At 43.8% G+C, this 20,284-nt stretch overlaps 1 protein-coding gene across 6 annotated transcripts in view; it reads left to right on the top strand.

The window, feature by feature from the left end:
• PTPRM (protein tyrosine phosphatase receptor type M) overlaps positions 1–20,284 on the top strand; it is a 660,655-nt gene that overhangs the window by 604,423 nt on the left and 35,948 nt on the right. For all 6 annotated transcript variants that reach the window (XM_040264647.1, XM_040264643.1, XM_040264646.1 and 3 more), the window contains one exon: positions 11,670–11,767. In XM_040264647.1, the coding sequence (XP_040120581.1) occupies positions 11,670–11,767 (98 nt within the window). The remainder of the gene's footprint in view (positions 1–11,669; positions 11,768–20,284) is intronic.

Below are 20,284 nucleotides of genomic sequence, written 5' to 3'. Positions count from 1 at the left end.
CCAGATGCCTCAAAGTGGCCGATCTGCACCAGGAAGCTGGGAGATAGAGTAGGGCTGGAGGAAGAGGAATTCTTGCTCCAGGCCACTGGGATCAGCGTCACATAGTGGAGGCCCAGGAAAGGTGGGGGTTCCTTGATCCCTGCACGTTAGCTTAAGAGAAAGACCATGGAGTGCGTCATTGATGTGTGTACAATGATTTTAAAAATTAGTGTTCTTTTTAAAGTAGAATAACATTATCATGGTTAATATGTTCTTTAAAATAAAAAACCCAATGAAATATTTACATGCAAATAATAAAATGCAGACATTACACTAGAAAGTAATTGTGGCTTCGAGTCCTTGCAGGTGACCCCACCCCCCCACCCCCCGTTCACACAGAGGAAAATGAAAGGGATCATAACAATTTTTCCAATAATTTATTAGCAAGTTTCCAAAACAAATTTTCTAGCAACACAGAGACCAATTTTATTCTGCTTTTCTTTTCTAACAAGAGATTTTGTTGTAAGTTTTCTTAACATTGAGAACATTGGTACCACATTGAAGAATCTCTTAATTTTGAGTATGTCAGTGTTTTATAAGTAAAAATATGTTTGTTGGTTTTAACAAAACCCTGCTAGTGATTTAAATCATCACATGGCAGATGTGCTATGGGAGCACCAATGTTATTTCTAATATGACTTTTTATTTTTTAGCCTTTATTCAGGATTTTATTAAGACTTGATTCTATCTAAATGGTTCGGACTATTTGTGTATCAGAAATAATTTATTTTAAGGATGGTCTTGTAGATTTTTTCCTTTGACATGTCTCATATAAATTAATTTTAACACATGTTGCTTTTATTTAAGAAAAAAGAAAACTTCTAAAAATATCATTTCAAACTTTGGTCTAAAAGCCACTATTTTCATTTATTTTTGTCTCAAGGTCTTACTTGGAGAGGGCAGTGGCACCCCACTCCAGTACTCTTGCCTGGAAAATCCCATGGATAGAGGAGCCTGGTGGGCTGCAGTCCATGGGGTTACAAAGAGTCGGACACGACTGAACAACTTCTTTCACTTTTCACTTTCATGCATTGGAGAAAGAAATGGCAACCCACTCCAGTGTTCTTGCCTGGAGAATCCCAGGGATGGCAGAGCCTGGTGGGCTGCCATCTCTGGGGTCACACAGAGTCGGACACGACCTAAGCGACTTAGCAGCAAGGTCTTAAAGTAGTGGGTAAGAGAAAGGAAGAGGTATTCAGAATACATGACTCATTTTAAGTTTACTTTTTTTAGAAATGTGCTTCTTTATCTGTTTTTGCTGTTGACTTGAGACATAGTTAAAAGTGGTATGGAAATGCATGAACTTTGTCCTTATAAAGATAAATTAAGGAAAACCACAATAAAAATTATGAAAGCTATTAGAAAATTATAACAGAAAAGAAACTATAATAATGACTAATCAAGATAGGATGAACTCATATTGGAACTAAGATACTAGACAACACAAAGATGAAAAATGGTAAGGTGATGATTAGAATTAAATATGAAGTTCCTGGCATCTCTTTAGAATATAGTAGGTATTGTTTAACATATCTTTATTCATGCTGGTGTGCTAGTATTAGTTGCTCAGTTGTGTCCAACTCTGCAACCCCATGGACTGTAGCCTACCAGGGTCCTCTGCCCATGGAATTCTCCGGGCAAGAATACTGGAATGGGTAGCATTCCCTTCTTCAGGGGATCTTCCAGACCCAGCAATCGAACCCAGGTCTCCTGCATGCAGGCAGATTCTTTACCTTCTGAGCCATCAGAGAAGCCCCATATTAAATAATGCCTACTCTATTATTCTCTGTTGTTCTTAAATATTTCATAATTACTTCTAGCTGAATAAGTGAATAAGATAAGAGTCAGAGTATTAACCAGAAAAGAGCCAGAGATTGAAGGGTTATGACAGACACTACAAAGATTTCCAGGCTCTTTTAGGTTTTATATGTAGCCTGTCCATTAGTGTTTGGTTTATACCAGTTTTCTCATAAGTAAGTCTGACATGACCTTTCGGGGTCCAATCAGGATTTCTTATGTTCTGGTGCTGCACCTGAAAACCGACATCCCATGACTAGTTATCTAGAGAAAGCCACGGATATTTGCACGGCTCATATTGGCACACTTCCTTGTTTCAGTCTGAAAGAATTCTAGGGCGTGGTTTGAGTGCTGTGTCCCATCCGTGAGAATGGTATGTCCCAGAGGGACGGATGCAGCACACACAGTGAATGCCGAGTTTTCTCAGGTGTAAGAGGAGCACATGCATCTTGTGAGCCAATTCAGGAGAAATAGGGTGATCAGCAAGTTCCTGCTCACCAATCAACTATGCTTCAACCTAAAAAGGAAAAGAAAGGAAAACAAGTAGAAAATTAAAACAAGAAAGACTTGGGCTGTGTAAAAAGGGATTTGTTATTGTGTGAGAGCCACATAAATATAGGAAACACAGTAACAAAAAAAGAAAGGAAAAGAGGGAGGAAGGAAAAGAAAGGAAAAAGCACTATTTGACATCATTAATTTAGTCATCACATTTGACACTACTTCTTAGCAAGGCATAGTTCATAATAGCGCCAATGCCAAATTTCTCTTCTTTTTACTACATTCAAGTTGAAATTCTACTGGACAGGTGGTCACTAAATAAAATTTCTAGTAGACTGGTGAACATCCTTATTCTATAATTCTGGACAGGAAGGGTATTTCACATAAGAGTTGCCCTTAGAAAATGCTGCCAGTTATATTTTTGCGTTTAGATTACATAAAGTATTCTCATGTTTTCCCCATCATAGAATAATTCTCAGTGTTTGCTTAGAAATCTTTAGTTGATTTTTATTGTTCCTTTTAAATGATATTTGGGGGACAGGGATGCTGGTAACAATTCAGGAAAATAAACAGATTAAATGCCATGCAACCAGCCATCTCAGCTTTGCTTTTCTTTTTCTGCAGCTGAAACCAAAAAATTATTCATAAAAATTCCATGGTTTTCCCTTATCTAGCTTCAGAGGAGAGCCAATGCAACTATCAAATAAGTGTTGTTAAGGTTTATTAATTATTAATGTGAAAGCTGACTGTTTTCTGTGTCGCCCTTATGCCAGATTCAGTCTGTAAAGCATGGAGGCATATTTTAACTGTTACATTTCACTACTGCAAAAATGAAAGGCTACTAAATGTAAAATTATAGACATAGGTGTTACGGAAGCATAATATTGAAAAAGCCCGTAAAGTTTTGTAATAAAAACTTACTCAGAAGCCACTGAAGGGACATCTAATGCTCCAAACGTTGAGTACTTTATCTAGATTATCTCCAGCAGCAGTGAAAACAATAATGGATCAGAAATTTAGGGCCGGTTTTATTTATGAGTAAGAGCTTGAAAATGAATGCATAAATCCTAGGCCCCTGTTTTCCATGTCGGTGTCCCACCATCAAGGGTCTTCTCCTCCAATGGAGTGAGCCAGAAGCCCCAGAGCCTGACACGGGCCACGCCCGGCCAACGCCCAGAGCCCTTCGCCTCTTGGCTGACACAACAGTCTTGGGCTAGACTCCTGCTCGGTTTTATCCAGAACTGCCCTCTAAGGGCAGCCCCCGTTGTCCACAGTCTGACTTAAAGGTCAGCTCGTCCATGACCCACCAGTTCCTGAGCCCACCCAGATCAGCCCGAGCCCCTGCTCTGCACCTGGAGCCTGGCAAGTGGCACTGGGGAAGCCAGAGGGGACCCGACCACCTGCCCAGCCTGCGTGACCTTGTCCCAGAATCACCGCCGGGAGCCACATGCTGTGAGCCCTGGGCTTCCAGGCATCTCTGCCTGGATGTCTCTTTATTGCTGTTTACTGTTCATAGTCAGTGTTTTCCTGTTTCCTGGGAGCTTTTGTTCATAGGCTAGATCCGTCCTTTCTGGACACTGTCATCCATCTGCACCTTTGGGGAGCTCAGAGGCTCCTCTGGACTTGGCCTTTGGATACTTGGCTCAGCTTTCTAGCCCACTGGGTCCCCTCCTCTGGGCCCTCTTCCTTTCCCCTCTTCCTTCTTCCCTTCCTCCCTCTTTCTTCCTTGTGGCTGTGGACACCTCATCACACGTCAGCCTGAGACTACCAGACACTTCCTCCTCTGCGTTCTTCCTGGAAGGCAGGCTTTCCATCTAAAAGATTTCTTCCTAGTTGTGTTTTTCTACTATTCATGAAATCTGAACCCAAAATTTTTGTAAAACTTTTGCATTCTCTCTGAAGATGGCTCCATGTGTGTCCCCTCCCCCATCAGGTGGCACTGAGTCACCTGTCCTGGACGTTCCACCCAATGACCTGCCCCCCATATTCCTCCCGGCAAAGTCCCATCCACTCTACAGTTCAGCACTGCAGGAAAAACAATATTGCAGGAAGAAATACAACTTCCTCCTGACTTTGACGACTGTAGACATAAATACAGGCTTCCAGGTGGCACTAGTGATAAAGATGGTGCTAGTGGGAGAAGGCAATGGCAGCCCAGTCCAGTACTCTTGCCTAGAAAATCCCATGGACGGAGAAGCCTGTCGGGTTACAGTCCATAGGGTCACAAAGAGTTGGACATGACTAAAGCAAGTTAGCATGCATGCACTCAGGCATCAATACATCGCAGGCTGACAGTGGTCTTCAAATGGTTTTGCTTGTGAATCCCCAAAAGAAGTTTGAAAAAATTATGTACCCACTTTCAACATTTTAAGTTGCTATCTAAAATTTTCATCATAAGTTTATATAAGTTTACTTGTTAATAGGAGATAGACAATATTAAATTATTTTCTAAGGTAAAATGAGAATGGATGAAATGAGAATAAATATTTTATGATATTACAATAAATAGACTTTAATCATCTTACAGATTAAAGCATGCCAAATCTGAAAGAAAACACATGAAACTTTCATCCATGGGTTGTATCCAGGAAAGCTTCAGTGGTCCCACAAAACAGCCCAGCTGCAGTTAAAAAAATAAATGTTCCCAGGCTCTGCCACTTTGGATGTTATGAATTCAGAGCATCTCAGCATGCACAAACTATCCCATTTTTAACACCAAACTTTGTCCTTCACAGAGATATGTTTCATAAGGGGAGGCGGGGAGCATTGTGGGTTTCTGCAGTCAGTGTTTCTGCCCATCCCTGTCTCTTCACCTGGGCAGTGCCCCATAGTAATAGCTGAGACGAGTGAGGGCTTTGTTATGTTCGAGAAAGACCCCTGTTCCTAGACTCCTTCTCGTAGAGATCAGTATAGGCAGAGTCCATAAAGCTGCTGAGTATATAGAAATTATTAATACTATTTTGGAAACTATCCACATCCCCCCTGGAAAATATCCGTGTGTCTGCAGAGGTGTGCACGTCTCCGTTGAAAGTTAGGAGTCCGGGTTTGCTGACCTCACCACACATTATGGGCACATGTGGCGTGTTCTTGCCTTATCTGCACCTGGTACAGCCTCAAGCTTCTGTGAAGCAGGGGCTGTGTTTCCATCATTCGCTGTGGCATCCTCACCATCCCAGGATCCTGGCAAGCAGCAGGCTCACCTGTGGATACAGGTCACACACTCAGATCTCCCCCAGGAGCTGGGAAGGGGGTGAATGAGTGAAGCAAGCTCAGAGGGATCCTGGTGGGGGATCCTGCAGGGGGTTCCAAGTACACGGCACCTGCAACAGCCAAAGCCAAGAGTGCAGACCCAGTCCAGGCACAGAACTAGGGGGCCAGGTCTGCCTCATTCAGGAATCTGGGATTTACTCAGTGGAAACCCCTTGGAAGATTTTTAAGCAAGAAAATGACGCTTTGCAGAGGTGAACTGTGGCTGAGATGGAGAGAACAGAGTGAGGGGGGCCGAGGGTGAGGCTGGGCTGATCATTCGGGGGCATGTGGCTTGGGCTGGGATGGTGGGGGATGGAGGGAGTAAACCAGGACGGGCTGGGTTCTAGAAACACTTGGGTACAGGGGAGGTTGGTGCTGCCAAGGAGGACAGTGCTCATGAAACTGAACTTGGGAGGGGCCATGCTCATGAACTAGGACTTTATTATGTAGCAGTGGGATCATGGGACTCTTTTTTTTTTTTTAATTTTACTTTACAATTCTGTATTGGTTTTGTCATACATTGACATGAATCAAAAGAACATAGATGTCATAAAAATGCGTTTAAAAGGTGGTTGACGGTGGGTTCCTTCTTTTTTATTCTTGCCGGGATCATGATGACTTGTACACGTGCACCTGTCATGCCCGTGGATGCTCACTGGGCGGTGTTGTGACTGGTGGGACCAGACCTCAGGCTCGGCCCCATGGACAGCTCTGCCAACTTCTCTCTGCCTCAGTGTTCTTCCAGTAAAGTGGGGGAATGTGAAGTGAAAGTCGTTCAATCATGTCCAACTCTTTGCGACCCCATGGACTATACAGTCCATGGAATATTCCAGGCCAGAATACTGGAGTGGGTAGCCATTCCCTTCTCCAGGGGATCTTCCCAAACCCAGGGATCGAACCCTGGTCTCCCACATTGCAAGCAGGTTCTTTACCAGCTGAGCCACCCAAGTGGGGGAATAGTAGTGCCTATTAAGTAGGGCTGTGATTTTTAAATTAATGACATAATATATCTGGTAAGACACTCAAAGGAGACCTGAGAAATAGGAAGAGCTCAAAAGAAGTTAGGTTTTATCCTGTTTACAGTGGAATACTGGGGCATATCTGAACTCTTTCTTCCCTTCCAAAAACTCTCGTGCGTCACTGTGATCTCCAAGGACCTTGACTTCCTCTGGCTCTAATTAACGCAGAAAACATACTGCATAGAAATGAGAATGTGAAAGGGAGAGGGCAGAGTCATCTATCAAGACCTTGACATTGTCATTTTTAATATCTCTCACTGCCCATGAGCCGGAGAAATAGTCTCACACAATAGGGCCATCCTTGGATGTCTTTCACTCACAGCTTGTCACTGTTTTTATTCTGCTCTCGTTCTTTCTGCCTTTTCTTGTTGCTTCTCCTCTGGGGGCTGGGTGGTGTAAGAACCACCTGTCTGCATGCCTCCTTCTCTGCCAAGAGAGGTCTGTTTGTGCTGATGGTCATCAGGGAAACGGGATGTAGTGCCAGCCTGATGCTATTGAAGTTTCGAGACCTTAGTTTCAAACGCTTTGGTCCCCCTAGGACAGATGCTGAGAATAACCTTCCTGCCTATTGTACCAACATCTGTAAAGGCATAGCCACACCGATCATGGGCCCCTACCCAGCCAGCAACTGCAGAAACCAGATACCTTCCGGGGTTGTCATCCCAGCTGTTGATGCCAGAGGGACAGGGTTTACGGCACCCTTTGCCTGCTGTTTTGGATTCCTTGTCATAGGAGTTTAGCTGTTTGTCCACCCCGAGAGCAGTCGCCAGTGACCTCTCCGTGGATCACGCCCTTTGCTTTAAAGATACCCTGAAAGTAGTTAAGTAAACATCGTAAAAAACCTGTGTCACCTTGACTTCTGCTTTGCCCCTCAGTGAAATGGTACAGCTATGTTCCTAGATGATATCTTATGAGTGAAAGTGAAAGCGTTAGTCACTCAGTCATGTCCGACTCTTTGCAACCCCAGGGATCGTAGCCTTCTGGGCTCTTCTGTCCATGGAATTCTCTAGGCAAGAATACTGGAGTGGGTTGCCATTCCCTTCTCCAGGGAATCTTCCTGACCCAGGGATCAAACCCAGGTCTCCTGCATTGCAGGTGGATTCTTTACTGTCTGAACCACCAGAGAATCCCCCTCTTATGAGTCAAGTTCCTTCTAAATCAGAAAGAATTGGGACTTCTTGATTCGAAGAACTTATATGCGGGTTAGACTATTCAGCAGATTGAAAAAACCACAGATCTTGGGTATTCCACCTCTGAACAAGACCACCCGACAGTTAGGTCAGAGGCGTAGCCAAATGCCTGGATGCTGAATCTCTGTGACCCTTCCCCACGAGACCAACCCTCCCAGGCTAGTAAACCCAGAGACTTTGGGGTTAGGTCATCAGAATTTTGTAAAGCTGCACAGTGATTATAATATGCAGCCAGAGTTGAGAACCGTTGGTGGAAGCCAGAATTGCACTCAGGCTCCAAATGATGGATTGGGTTGAGATTGGACGGAAAGCATTGGGAGCAGGGGGACTCCAAGGAGCCAGCTGCTCAGTGGTTGGAACCAGCTTCTGCAGCACTGCCCGGCAGCATTCTGGAGACCGGGGGACCCTCACGCTCACTCTGAAGAAGCCCTTGCAAAAGATGCCCCCCTTTATAATAAATCAGGAAGAACTAGACGCAGTGTTCTTTCAAGCTTCTACAGATAATCTCCAAAAGATGTCAAGAAAGAGACTCCTATAAGTATTATCTTAATAGAACTTAATATTTATATGGGGCTTCCCAGGTGGTTTAGACAGTAAAGAATCCACCTGCAATGCAAGAGACCCAGGTTGGATCCCTGGGTGTGGAAGATTCACTGGAGAAGGGAATGGCTATCCACTCCAGTATTCTTGCCTGGAGAATTCTGTGGACAGAGGAGCCTGGCAAGCTACAGTCCATGGGGAGGCAAAGAGTCCACACTCTTAATATAACACTTTAATAGTAAATAATATGGTTTATAGCAGTGCATACAGAAGTACTCATTCATTCATTTATTTATGAGGCCTGCTCTGTGCTGGGTACTCCATGGACCCTAAGGATAGAGCAGCAAACACGACAGCCATGTTCCCTCCTCCCAGGGGAACTTGAGATAAGTCATCACGGGGGCTCTAGAGTCAAGAAAGGGCCAGTGAGTTGCACCTGGGAAGTTGCCCAGCCTTGAACGTCTCTCTTGGGCACTGAGGGGAGAGGAAGATTTCTTTCTGAAGGCACATCCATCTGCAATGCTGGGGCACCAGGTTCACCCACGGTAGCCATTGTCATCAGAACTGGTTCTGGAAGTTTCAGAGCAGGTGGCACAGGCCTGTGTGTCTGGTGGAAGCAGAGAGTGTCACCCCTTTGTTTCAGGGTCGCATCTGCACAAAGATGGACTCGGGTTATTTTTTCCTTGTGAATAAGTAACAAGCTGTTAAGTATACAATGGAGACACCTCTCTTCCCGTGAGCCGTAAGCGTAGTGATTGATGAGATCCGATGTTTACTTGTGTCCCCGGTAACCTTGACTGAAGTCACTGAAATCTTCAGCCTGTCCATCAGGAGAATGGCACGCACACACCAAGGGACGGGGCAAGCAGCAGGCAAAGCTTCGTGGGGGGCAGCGCTCAAGGTCCCATAAAGGGACTCGACGCAGAGGCTCAGGAGGTGGAGGGGTTCTCACGAGGAGGGGAAAAGTAGTCACAGCAGCAGGAGGAACCGTAGACATTTGTATTCAGAGAAAAGGGAAGAAAGCTTGACAGTGACGAAGAAGAAAAAGAAGAAACTGATACTTGGTCAAGAGGAACGGGCAGTAACTGAAGGGCCAAGTATGCCCCCTTTGCTCAGCCAGCAAGTGACCATCAATAAATAACTTTAAATGCACCCTTTTTTGGTTACTTTGTTGGCTTTTCTGTTGTTTTTTGCATCTTCAGCTCTTTTATGGCCTTGGGCTTTAGAAGCTTTAATTTCCTTAATGTTCATTTTGTAAAGCAAACGAAGATTAGAAGTTCTTCTTCCTAACCTATGGCTTAACCTACTGATTTCTGCAAAATAATTTGTGGAGAAATATTTCTGTTTTTACTGACCAGATTCTACAGTCAGTGATAATATATCTCTTGGTGAGATTTTTTTTTTTATCTTGACATAGAAAACTTCAAATACGTACAAAAATTGACAGAATTGTACAATGAATCTTCATGTAGCCATCACCTGGCTTAAAAATTGATCAACTTACAGCTCAAATTGCTTTAAATATAACTCCAATTTATCCTCTCCATTCCTCATACTATTTTAATCTAAATACACCTTGGGTGGTTGTTGTTTTGGGGGTTTTTTTGCACCTGGTTTTTGTTCTAACATGTGACTGTGTATAAAATGCCTGAGTCAGCACTCATTCCACAGATTCTCAAAATAACCCTCAGCCGTGTTCCTGAAATCAGTATGTAGATAAAGAGACATGCAGATACTAAGGTCACAGTGTTATTTTCTGGCTTTTTTCTCTAATTATAACCATCCCAGGGGGTATGAGATGGTATCTTACTGTGGCTGTGGTTTGCATTTTCCTAATGACTAATGATGTTGAGCATTAGAGAAATGTCTTTTCAAGTGCACTGCCCATTTTCATTGGTAAATTGGGTTGTTTGTCTTTTTTCATGACCAAATAACTTGCCCTACGTCACACACTCAGTTCAAAGCCAGAGGCAGATCCCAGGCTCACATATTCACATATTCACACTCCAAACCCGGGAATCTACAACGTCCAGATCCAACAGCACAGCTGTCCAGCCCATCCACCTTTGAAGGCGTCTTCCTCTCCTTTCCCCACATGTCTACTGGTCATATAAAGACTTACACTGTTAAAATGGAAACCACAGAGTAAACGTCACTGTAGAAATACGCACCCAATAAAACTGTCTAAATATGTTTTCAGCAAATAATTCTGAGAGCTTGCCACCAGCAGAACCTTAAGAAATTCCTGAAGAATGTATTTCGTGATTGTGAAAAATTAAAAGATGAGCTAGACAAAAGTTCTAAAATTGTTTGAAAGGGAGCAAAGAAATTGACAAATGTGAAAATATAAACATAGTATTAAAATAGCATCCATGGTGGGCTTCAAAAAGTGATAAACACTGCAGAAAAATTGCATGTAAATTGGGAATGGTCAGAGATAAGTCCTTTGTAATTTTAGTAGAAAAGGCTAATATGCTAGTTAACCTTAGTTTTTAATTATGTGTTACTGACACACTGAAATAAATAGTAACCATGAAGATTTATCCAAAAAAGATTTATTCTATTACATGGAGACCTTCAAACATGTTTGAACATAGAGTTTGGGTCTTTTTTTAAAATATCTGCATTTAAAGAAAGTTTAAATTCCAGCTTTCTGTGCCTTTACAGTGTCTATAGCACTGGCATTTTGTAACACAGATTTTCCCTTTTTTTTTCCAGTCCATAAAAAGAGCTCCTTAATCTCAGATCCCAGGAGCTGGGAAAGCAGATCATGGTCAGTGACAGGAAGTACAAGTGCTCGAAACTCCAAACTCACTGGAAGGTGTTAGGTGAAAACTCTAGACAGGATTAATTTGACAGATAGCACAGATTAAGAAAAATACTAGAAACCAGGAAAGGCCATCTTTCCTATAGAGGCTCATTTCATTCTATAGACAGCTTCCCTGGATATCGCCAGTTGTTAGCAGATCGAGTGATGGTACCCCCCTTTTTTTTTTAAAATCGCACTCTCGAGTATTATAGAGATAAATAGCTAAATGATGAAGAAATAACTTTCTTTCACAGCAGTCATTTAAGAAGGGCAAAAAGGGCTCAAATACAGATACGTTGGATGACATGAGAAAATTAAACCATGAGTGAAAAATTCCGTGTTTCTAAGGGTGCTATTATAGGAAGAGTGCCCCCCACCACCACATCAACACTAGAAGGGAGAGCTCCGTCCACCTAGAGGGATGCAGGGACTGCCTACGGCTGTCCGGAGATTTCTTTGTGAGCCCCGGAAGTGCCGCAGGTGCAAGCTCCCAGAGACAACACAAGTCTCTGCTGTGTTTTGCTGCAGGGCCGATGCAGGAGACGATCTCTGACTTCTGGAGGATGGTGTGGCACGAGAACACAGCAAGCATCGTCATGGTGACCAACCTGGTGGAAGTGGGGCGGGTAAGTGGCCTCTCCGCCTCCCAGTCGTCTGTTCCTTCCTTAGACACCTGTGTGAAGGAGGGCAGGAGCCAGCCCTGGATGCAGTGTTGTGTCCTTCCGAAAATGCTAACCACTAGGCTCCTCCTCTGGCTTGCTGTCCTTGCTTATAAATTATCAGTAAACATAGCCTGAATTGCTTTCATTTGTTGCGATAGCAACAGACAGGAAAGGCACTCAGGATTTAAAAGCAGTTGTTGCCCAGATATATTGAGCGCACAACAACACAAAAACATAGTGAAGCATGCATGCTGGTGCTTGGGTGTCAGAGCACAAGGGGAGCCCCCAGGAGGCAGGCCTGCATTCCCCACCTGGGGGAAAATCCTCCCTGAGAACAGCCCACAGCCCTGGAGTCAATCCCAGGCTTAGAATTCCAGCATCTCCTCTCTCTTAGATCGTCCCTTTCCTCCCTCTCCTGACCTGTGAAGTGGGGACCACACTCCGCCCCCGAGGTCTTAGGTTACTTCATCTGTATTAACTGTGGATGAGCTATTTTTATTTAACCAGGAAATTCTTCAGTAGTTAAGATCTCAGTCATAGGATGCAACAGGATTATTCCCAAAGGGGAATTTGAAAGCGAGAAGACAGGATGCAGCTGCTCTATTGAATAGTGAGGCCATTTCCATGGTTCTGCTGGAGGACCCGTCACTTCTTAGAGATGTTGACATTGTAAGATTTACTCTGTGCCTAGAGATTAGCCTCCAACTGAAATATTAGAGGCAGAAGCGATAGAGGGGTTGTTTCTTAAGATTCTCTGTCGGTCTTAAAAAAGAAATCCTGCCATTGACAACTCCGTTGCATCTGAAGGATGTCAGGTCAGGTGAAGTAAGCCACTTAAACAGGGCAGGCACTGGACTAGTCCACCCATAGGAGTGAGTGATGGAGAAGAGTCAAGTCACAGAAGCAGAAAGTGCAGGAGTGGGCACCAGGGATTGGGGGAGGGGAAGCTGGGGTTGATGTTCAGCGGGTATAAGGTCTCAGTTACTCCAGAGGCACAAGTTCTAGAGATCTGCTGTACAAAGCTTGCTTGTAGTCAGCAATACAGTGTCACCCACTAATTTGTTAGGAGGGTAGACCTCATGTCAAGTGCTCTTAGTACACACACACACACACACACACACGCGCACACACACGCACACATGCACAAAGCCCAAGGCATGTAAGAAACCACAGGAGGTAGTGGATATTGCCCCTGACCTTGGTTGTAGTGATTGAACCAAGGGCATTCACTATTTCAGAAGCCATCCAGTTGTGCACCTGAAGTTCTCTGTATTGGGTTAGCCCAAAAGTTCATTCGAGCTTTTCCTTAACACCCTACAGAAACCCAAACGAACTTTTGGGCTAACTCAGTACATCAGTTACACTTCTTCAATAAAGCTGTTCTTACAAATGGATTTTCAGAAGATCTCAGGAAGCACAAACCAGGAAGAAGAGAGACTTAAAAAGTGGGAGGTAGTTAAAATTCTAGCAAAGATGACAAGCCAAAGAACCTGAAAATCCTCCTCTTAACCAACATCCTGAAATTGTAGATAAAATGTAAATGAGTTTTAATGTATTTAATATAAAATATAAATGTATATGTAAACATAAATGTTAAAAATGTTTAACTTAGCTCTTAAGAAAGTAAACGACTAGAGAACAGAGAAGAAGCAAGGACTAGAGACCAGAGAAAGCGGGGAGGGGGCAACAGGCTCCCACTAGAGGCTGACGAGATGGTGCCCGTGGGTCCTGACAAGTGGGGTAGGGCTTTAGTCTCATGAGCTTGGATCTTGAGTTCTAACGCCTTGGACATGTAAAGTGCTAAGAATTTGAACTAAGACGGCCACAGGAAACCTAAACTCACAAAGGGTAGATGCTCAGATAAAGGACCAAGGGGGAAACGGGGGAGGGGCAAAGGAGAAGGAAGCCAGCCCGGCACCAGAACAGGGAAATGACAGAGGCAGATGGGTCCTCACTTAGGCTCTGGTGAGAAAACGCTTCCACTAATTCATGGGTCAAAGCACAACAGCCTCATATCACTCAGAAAATACTTCGAACTGTGAATCGTGAAGCATCATCATGTAGTGAGCGTGTAGGATGCCAAGCAAATGGTACCCAAAGTATATATATGTTCTTCAAGGTTCTTACTAGAAGACTAATTAAGCATCTAATTCAAGAAGATAAGTGAGGAACAGGGTAAACTAAGGAAACTAACACCAGAGCAGAACGTTATTAAATAAAAATCAAAGAAACAATAACAAAGATCACCATGATCGAAAAGGTTTTGTGGAAGGACTGATGGAATTGACAACCATCTGGCAATCGGAAGAAAAGAAATCAGAAATAACAAGTAGTGGGAACATGATACATTTTTAACATAACAGATAACATGAATAACAATAAATTTGAAAATCTAGATAAAATCAACCATTTTCTTAACAAATTTGATTTTCCAAAACTGACTCAAAAAGAAACAGAAATTCTGAAGAGACAAAAAGTATGTAAAAAGTGAATTATAGTTAAAAAGTGACCCATGCAAAGTATTACTCTCAATTGTATTATAGATATATGCTGCTAAATATTCAAGGAATGGGTAACTCAAATCTTATTAAAAAATATTCTGAGAAGAGAAAAAGAGAGACTATTTCCCCATTTTAAGAGGCTAGTATAAACTTGATATCAAAACCAGACAAGAACATAGCAAAAGGGAAAATGATAGACACCGCAAATCAGGAAGAAATAAATACATCAACAGATCAAAAAATGAGAGCCCAGATGTTGATGTAGGCATTTGTAGGAAAATGTGTAATTAGTGGGAAAAACATGAGCTTTTCCATCAATTGAACTGGCACGTTTGGTTATTCATGTGGACTAAAAGAAAAGCCCCAAATTGAACACCAAACAAAACCAAAAGTTTTAAATGCTTTAAAACTTAGAAGAAAATATGGAGGGCACATTTATGTCCTTTGTTTTAGGAGTGTTTCAAAGAGACCAAAAGCTCATCACATTAAGAAAAGGACAGGGAAAATTGACCATTAAAATGTAAAAGTTTCTGTAAAGGATATTAGTAAAGTGATGAGACAAGAGGGGAGAAGCTACGGGACTATTAGATAAAGTATAAAAACTGAAAAAGCACAGGTTTACTGCCAACAGTGTAAAAGCCATTTACGCCTTTGGATTCCCTGTCTCCTGGGAGATGCTGAGAGCAGGGAAGCTGGCCTGGGGGGATGGGGGGAGCTCCTTGTGTGACCAGCCTAGAAGGGGTCGCTGAGCTCCCCACCACCAGCCCCTCACCTGGGCAGTGTAGATTTCATGCCACCTGCTTTATAGGGATCTGGTAAAGATTAAATGAGTCTCTACATGGCAGGTGGTTAGAGGAGTTCCCACCCCATTCTGAGGACTTCCTAAACATAAGTATTAAGGTAACCCTTACCTTTTCTCCAGCACAACTGAGACCTATAGTGCCATTTATGAATTACCTTCCTTGGGACTTCCCAGGTGGTCCAGTGGCTAAGACCATACTCCCAATGTAGGGCCCCAAGTTCCATCTCCGGTCAGGAAACTAGATCCCATGTGCCACAACTAAAGATCCTACATGCTGAAACTAAGACTGGGCACAACCAAATAAGCAAACAAATAAATAAATACTTAAAAATAAATAAATTACCTTTTCACCCCCAAATCACTAGGTTGCTATAAAAGCAGTAATGACTACTGAAAAAAAAACAAATTTTCAACTCTGCCATAAAAGCAAACTCCTTTAGGGAGGAGACAGCATTATAAATTTGTGGTCTCTCCCTCCTGGAGCTCAGGAAATGCCCAACAAAGCTAATGAAGGAGAATTTGCCCCACCTAGAGCAGTCGGTATCCACTAGGTTCACTGTGAAACAGCCAAGCTCAATGTTTTACCTGTTTCTTCCCCTGAAATGTATGATTGATTCTGAGTCCTCACTCGTCTCACATACATGTGTTCACTGCCTCGTGTGTTGAGGAGGAAGAGATATGGAGACTGCTTCACTCTGCTTTGCTTTCCTGATAACAATATTCATTGAGTTATTTACCAGATTTTATGTATACTCAAAGCTATGGTTTTTCCAGTAGTCATGTGTAGATGTGAGAGTTGGACCATAAAGAAGGTTGAGTGCTGAAGAATTGATGCTTTTGTACTGTGGTGTTGAAGAAGACTCTTGAGAGTCCCTTGGACAGCAAAGAGGTCAAACCAATCAATCCTAAAGGAAATCAACCCTGAATATTCAATATCCCTGGAAGGACTGATGGTGAAACTGAAGCTCCAATACTTTGGCCACCTGATGTGAAGAGCCAACTCATTGGCAAAGTCCCTGATGCTGTGAAACACTGAAGGCAGGAAGAGAAGAGGGCAACAGAGGATGAGATGGTTCGATGGCATCAGTGACTCAATGGACATGAGTTTGAGCAAACTCCAGGAGCTAGTGAAGGGCAGGGAAGCCTGGTGTGCTGCAGTCCCTGGGGTGACAAAGAGTCACAACTTAGAGACTGAACAACAACATATTTGCATCAGAGCTCACTTAAAATCCTCTGGAGAAGGAAATGGCAACCCACTCCAGTATTCTTGCCTGGAAAATCCCATGGACAGAGGAGCATGGTAGGCTACAGTCCATGGGGTCACAAAGAGTCGAACACGACTGAGCAACTTCACTTCACTTAAAATAATCCCAAGCTAAATTATTTTGAAAAGTAGGTAATTATTAAAAATAACAACTACTACTGGATTTTTTTAAAATAAAGGCATGCACGTATTTTTTGCTTACTTGAAATTTCAAAATGTGCTGTCTCAGGACCCAGTGACTAGACATGAGCTGTTCTCATATGATAAACCCTCTTTCTTTAAGGAAAAATCGGGACAGCATGGTGTTTGGCTAACAGGTCAAAGGAAGACTATGCTATGAAATGATTCCAGTGAAAAAGCCTCAGACATTAGAGCCCACTGTCTGTTAGACGTGGCACCTTTTAGTGGTATGCAGGCTCCACTCTGAGTTGCCTGCCTTGGAATAAATAGGTGGCCTCTGTTCCTTCCATCAGGACCCGTCCCATACAAGGTGGCCCCTGTTGATATTTTTGATGGAAACAATTCTTTCTGACAAATAGCCGTGGACACTTCAGCTAATAGTGTGCAGCTGAAGGGGAGAGCAGGGGCCAGGGTTCAAGTTCAGCCTTAAATGGAAGCCCACAGCCTCAGAAACTCAGGAATTTTAGGTCTGGTAAGCTTATTAAAAAAAAAAAAAAAAAAATCCTTCCAGATCCTCACCCAGTTTGCAGGGACGTGGTAAGCCCTAAGAGTCCTCCCCTGCCACCGTCAGCCCCGTGGACTGGCCTGAATTCAATTAGTGATGTGCTTCATGGCGTCTGTCCTTGAAACGTCTGGTGTGATCTGGGGGTGTTGACAAGAGGTCACATGCCCTCCGGGAAAAGGTCAGACCTCATTCCAGGCCATTTCCCATTGTCCCTCCTGCACATTTGTCAAGAGACGACATGCCCACGTTCCACGCTTGAAAACAGCGACGACAAACCACTGAAGAAATGAAAAGGACATGGTTTTTAAGGGCAGCAACTAGCTGCTTTACCATGTTGACTGCACACAGCGGGTGCTTCATGAATCAGGCATGAGCCAGGCCAACGCTGTTTGTTTACACAGACTTGATTCATTAAGTCAGAGCCCGGCAGCTTTCCCCGGATCTCTGCCCTGGAGCGCCCTGCATTAGGCCGCTGTAATTGCCCCGGTTGGAGCCTCTGGGAGGCCTCCGGTCCCAGCACCTGTGCAGAGGACTCAGAAACCACACTCCCCTCCTGCAGGGCTCCCCCCCATACACCTGCCAGGACCCGTCATTATCTAAGGCCTCCTGGCCGCCCAGGCGCATCCCCGCAGCCCGTGTGTTGTGGGAAGGGACCCTTGTCAGTTTCCTTGGCACCTGCCGACAGCCGCACACCTGGCATGTAAATTGCGTCGGGTGTGTTGCGGTTGATTCCCCCTTTAATGAACCCACCGGAGGGACCCTGAGCTCTTTATCCAACGCCTGGTTCCCAGGAACTCCCACCGACTCTGCTGTGTTGTTGTACTAATTCATCTGCCAAAAGTCTGGGAACCCAGTCTGGGGCTCTCCCAAAGGAGGTTCTTTTTTGCACTGGTAATTTAAGCTAATGATTTCTAAACATATTTAGTCAGTTTGATGAAGACTTCATTAGGATGTAACTGTTTATTAAAAATCCAAATGAGGTCTCGGAGTCATGTAGGAAGATGATTGTTGAGCTGCCCTGAATAGTTCTGATAACAGGTGGTAAAGAGTCTTGGAGCCAAGAGAAGCAGGAACCAGAGATGCTCACCCCCATCAATATATAAGAGATGCAAGGGAACTGATGGATGCTGTAAAGATTATCATCTTCCCAAAGAGATTGTCTTGTAGTTCCTTTCACATTTGTCACTAAAAGAGTAACAAAAGAAAAAAGTTGAAGGTGAACACTGGATGTCAGAATAAGCTCTAATTCACATGCAAGATGGGTTTCCCTGGTGGCTCAGATGGTAAAGAATCCACATACCAGTGCAGGAGACCCAGGGTTGATCCCTGGGTTGGGAAGATCCCCTGGAGAAGGGAATGGCTACCCATCCCAGTATTCTTGCCTGGAGAATCCCATAGACAGAGGAGTCTGCCGGGCGATAGTCCATGGAGTCACAAAAAGTCGGACATGACTGAGCGACTAACACTTTCACTTCTTCACCTACAAGGAAGATGTATTAAGGTTCCATATGCACCTGGAGCCTTAATACAAAGAACACTTGGTTTTCTACAAAAACCCACCAGATCCAAGATCAATTGAAGAAGTAAGAGAAAGGAAAGATTTTCCCCTTAATAACATGTGGAAATAGTTTAATAGTTAAAAAATAATAATAATAACATAGGTAATATGTAGCAGTACAAAATAATAATTTTTTTTACAGAATCTCTTAAGTTGTTCCAAGACATCCAGTTCGTATGTGAAAGGGAAGAGAGATTATTTTTGTAGGCATTACTGAAATTTTTCTGTCTTGAACTCTCATGATTGCCTTTCATCGATCTTTTTTTTTTTTTTTAACGAATTGGGTATTTAAGATTGACATTTTGTGACCTGAGTAAAGATAGCCTTAACCTTTGATGAACTTATACTCATTCAGTAAGTATTCCTCTGCATTGTGATCCACCATCAACCAACATATCAATGTAGCTGATTCAAGCCTTGCCTTCCTCTGTAACTTTAACATAAAACTAGGAAAAGTCTGCACTATCCCATTTTACAACTGAAGAATGGAGGCCCCAAGAGAGGGCCACATGCTAATCATTGTCCTCGGTGGCAGCAAGTCTCCATCCTTCTGCAGGATGATTTAAATTTCAGGAATGGCTAAAAGTCAAGTCCAATCTGTGGAACAAGGTGAGGAAAAAGCAGCCTGGGTATATGTGTTTCTTCAAAGTGCTGATGGTTTGTCAGCTAGTTAGGTAGGAGAGAAAAAGAACAGGACATTTACTAGGGAGGTCTGCAAGATGACACTTGGAATTCCACCGGAGGCCTCGGGCCACGAGTTTCTTTACGGCAGATGAAAAGAAATGTTACGGACAGAGACATGACGTTGTGTACATTCTGAGTACTGTATATCCATTCATTGAGAGATGCTAATGGAAGACCAGAGAGAAAACCAGAAGCCCTGCAGGAGGAGGTTGAGGCAGAAGCCTGAAGAGGGATTTGCTAGTGCCATGAAGTGATTCCCCCAGATTCACACCATCCAGACCTCCAGCGGTTAGCGCAGGCTTCAGACGTGCTGCCCAAAGGAGAGGGCAGGGCCAAATGCGGCAGGTGTCGGAGCGAGGAGCTGGGAACCTGGGACAGGCCAGGTACTGTTTTATACAGACTGTCTCCCTTACTCTCCACAGTCTCCCTAAAAACAATGCTGTAGTCCCATTATGTGCATGAGAAACCCAAGGCTCAGGGGCACACATCATCGGCTGCAACACAAGTCAGCAAGAAAAATGCCAGTGCACCTCCATCTGACTTTATCACACAAGGGCCAAAGAAATCTGGATATTTAACTGAGTGAATGTTCTCATTGCTGCGAGATCTCTGTGGAAGACAAAAAATCCTGCACACTATAGACCTGTTGTCTTGGAAGCTTCGCTGGCAGGCGGCTCTTAACCAGCGCTCTTCGCTCACTGTGCTTCCCTGCAACGTCCCCACTCTTGTCAACAGTGTCCCCAGCAAAGCCACGCTCAGCCGACCCCTGACACAGCTGTTAACAGAACTGTGGTCACTCTCTCTGGATGTCTTTTTAGAAAGAGTCTGCCGAAAACCCCTTAATGGATCAAAACTTGTACCAGCGCCTTTGTCTTTTTTCCCGCCTGCTGCCTCCTCAATGGTTGTGTCTTTTCGATGGGGCAGTGGTGGCCACGGTGAAGGGCTGACTTCATCCTCCATGATCACAGGCTTTTTAGCAAAATGAGT

Source organism: Oryx dammah, unplaced genomic scaffold, assembly GCF_014754425.2.
Source record: "Oryx dammah isolate SB20612 unplaced genomic scaffold, SCBI_Odam_1.1 HiC_scaffold_22, whole genome shotgun sequence".
NCBI classification, from domain to species: domain Eukaryota; kingdom Metazoa; phylum Chordata; class Mammalia; order Artiodactyla; family Bovidae; genus Oryx; species Oryx dammah.
The sequence above is the reverse complement of the archived record's forward strand: the minus strand, read 5'-3'. Positions and strand labels throughout refer to the sequence as shown.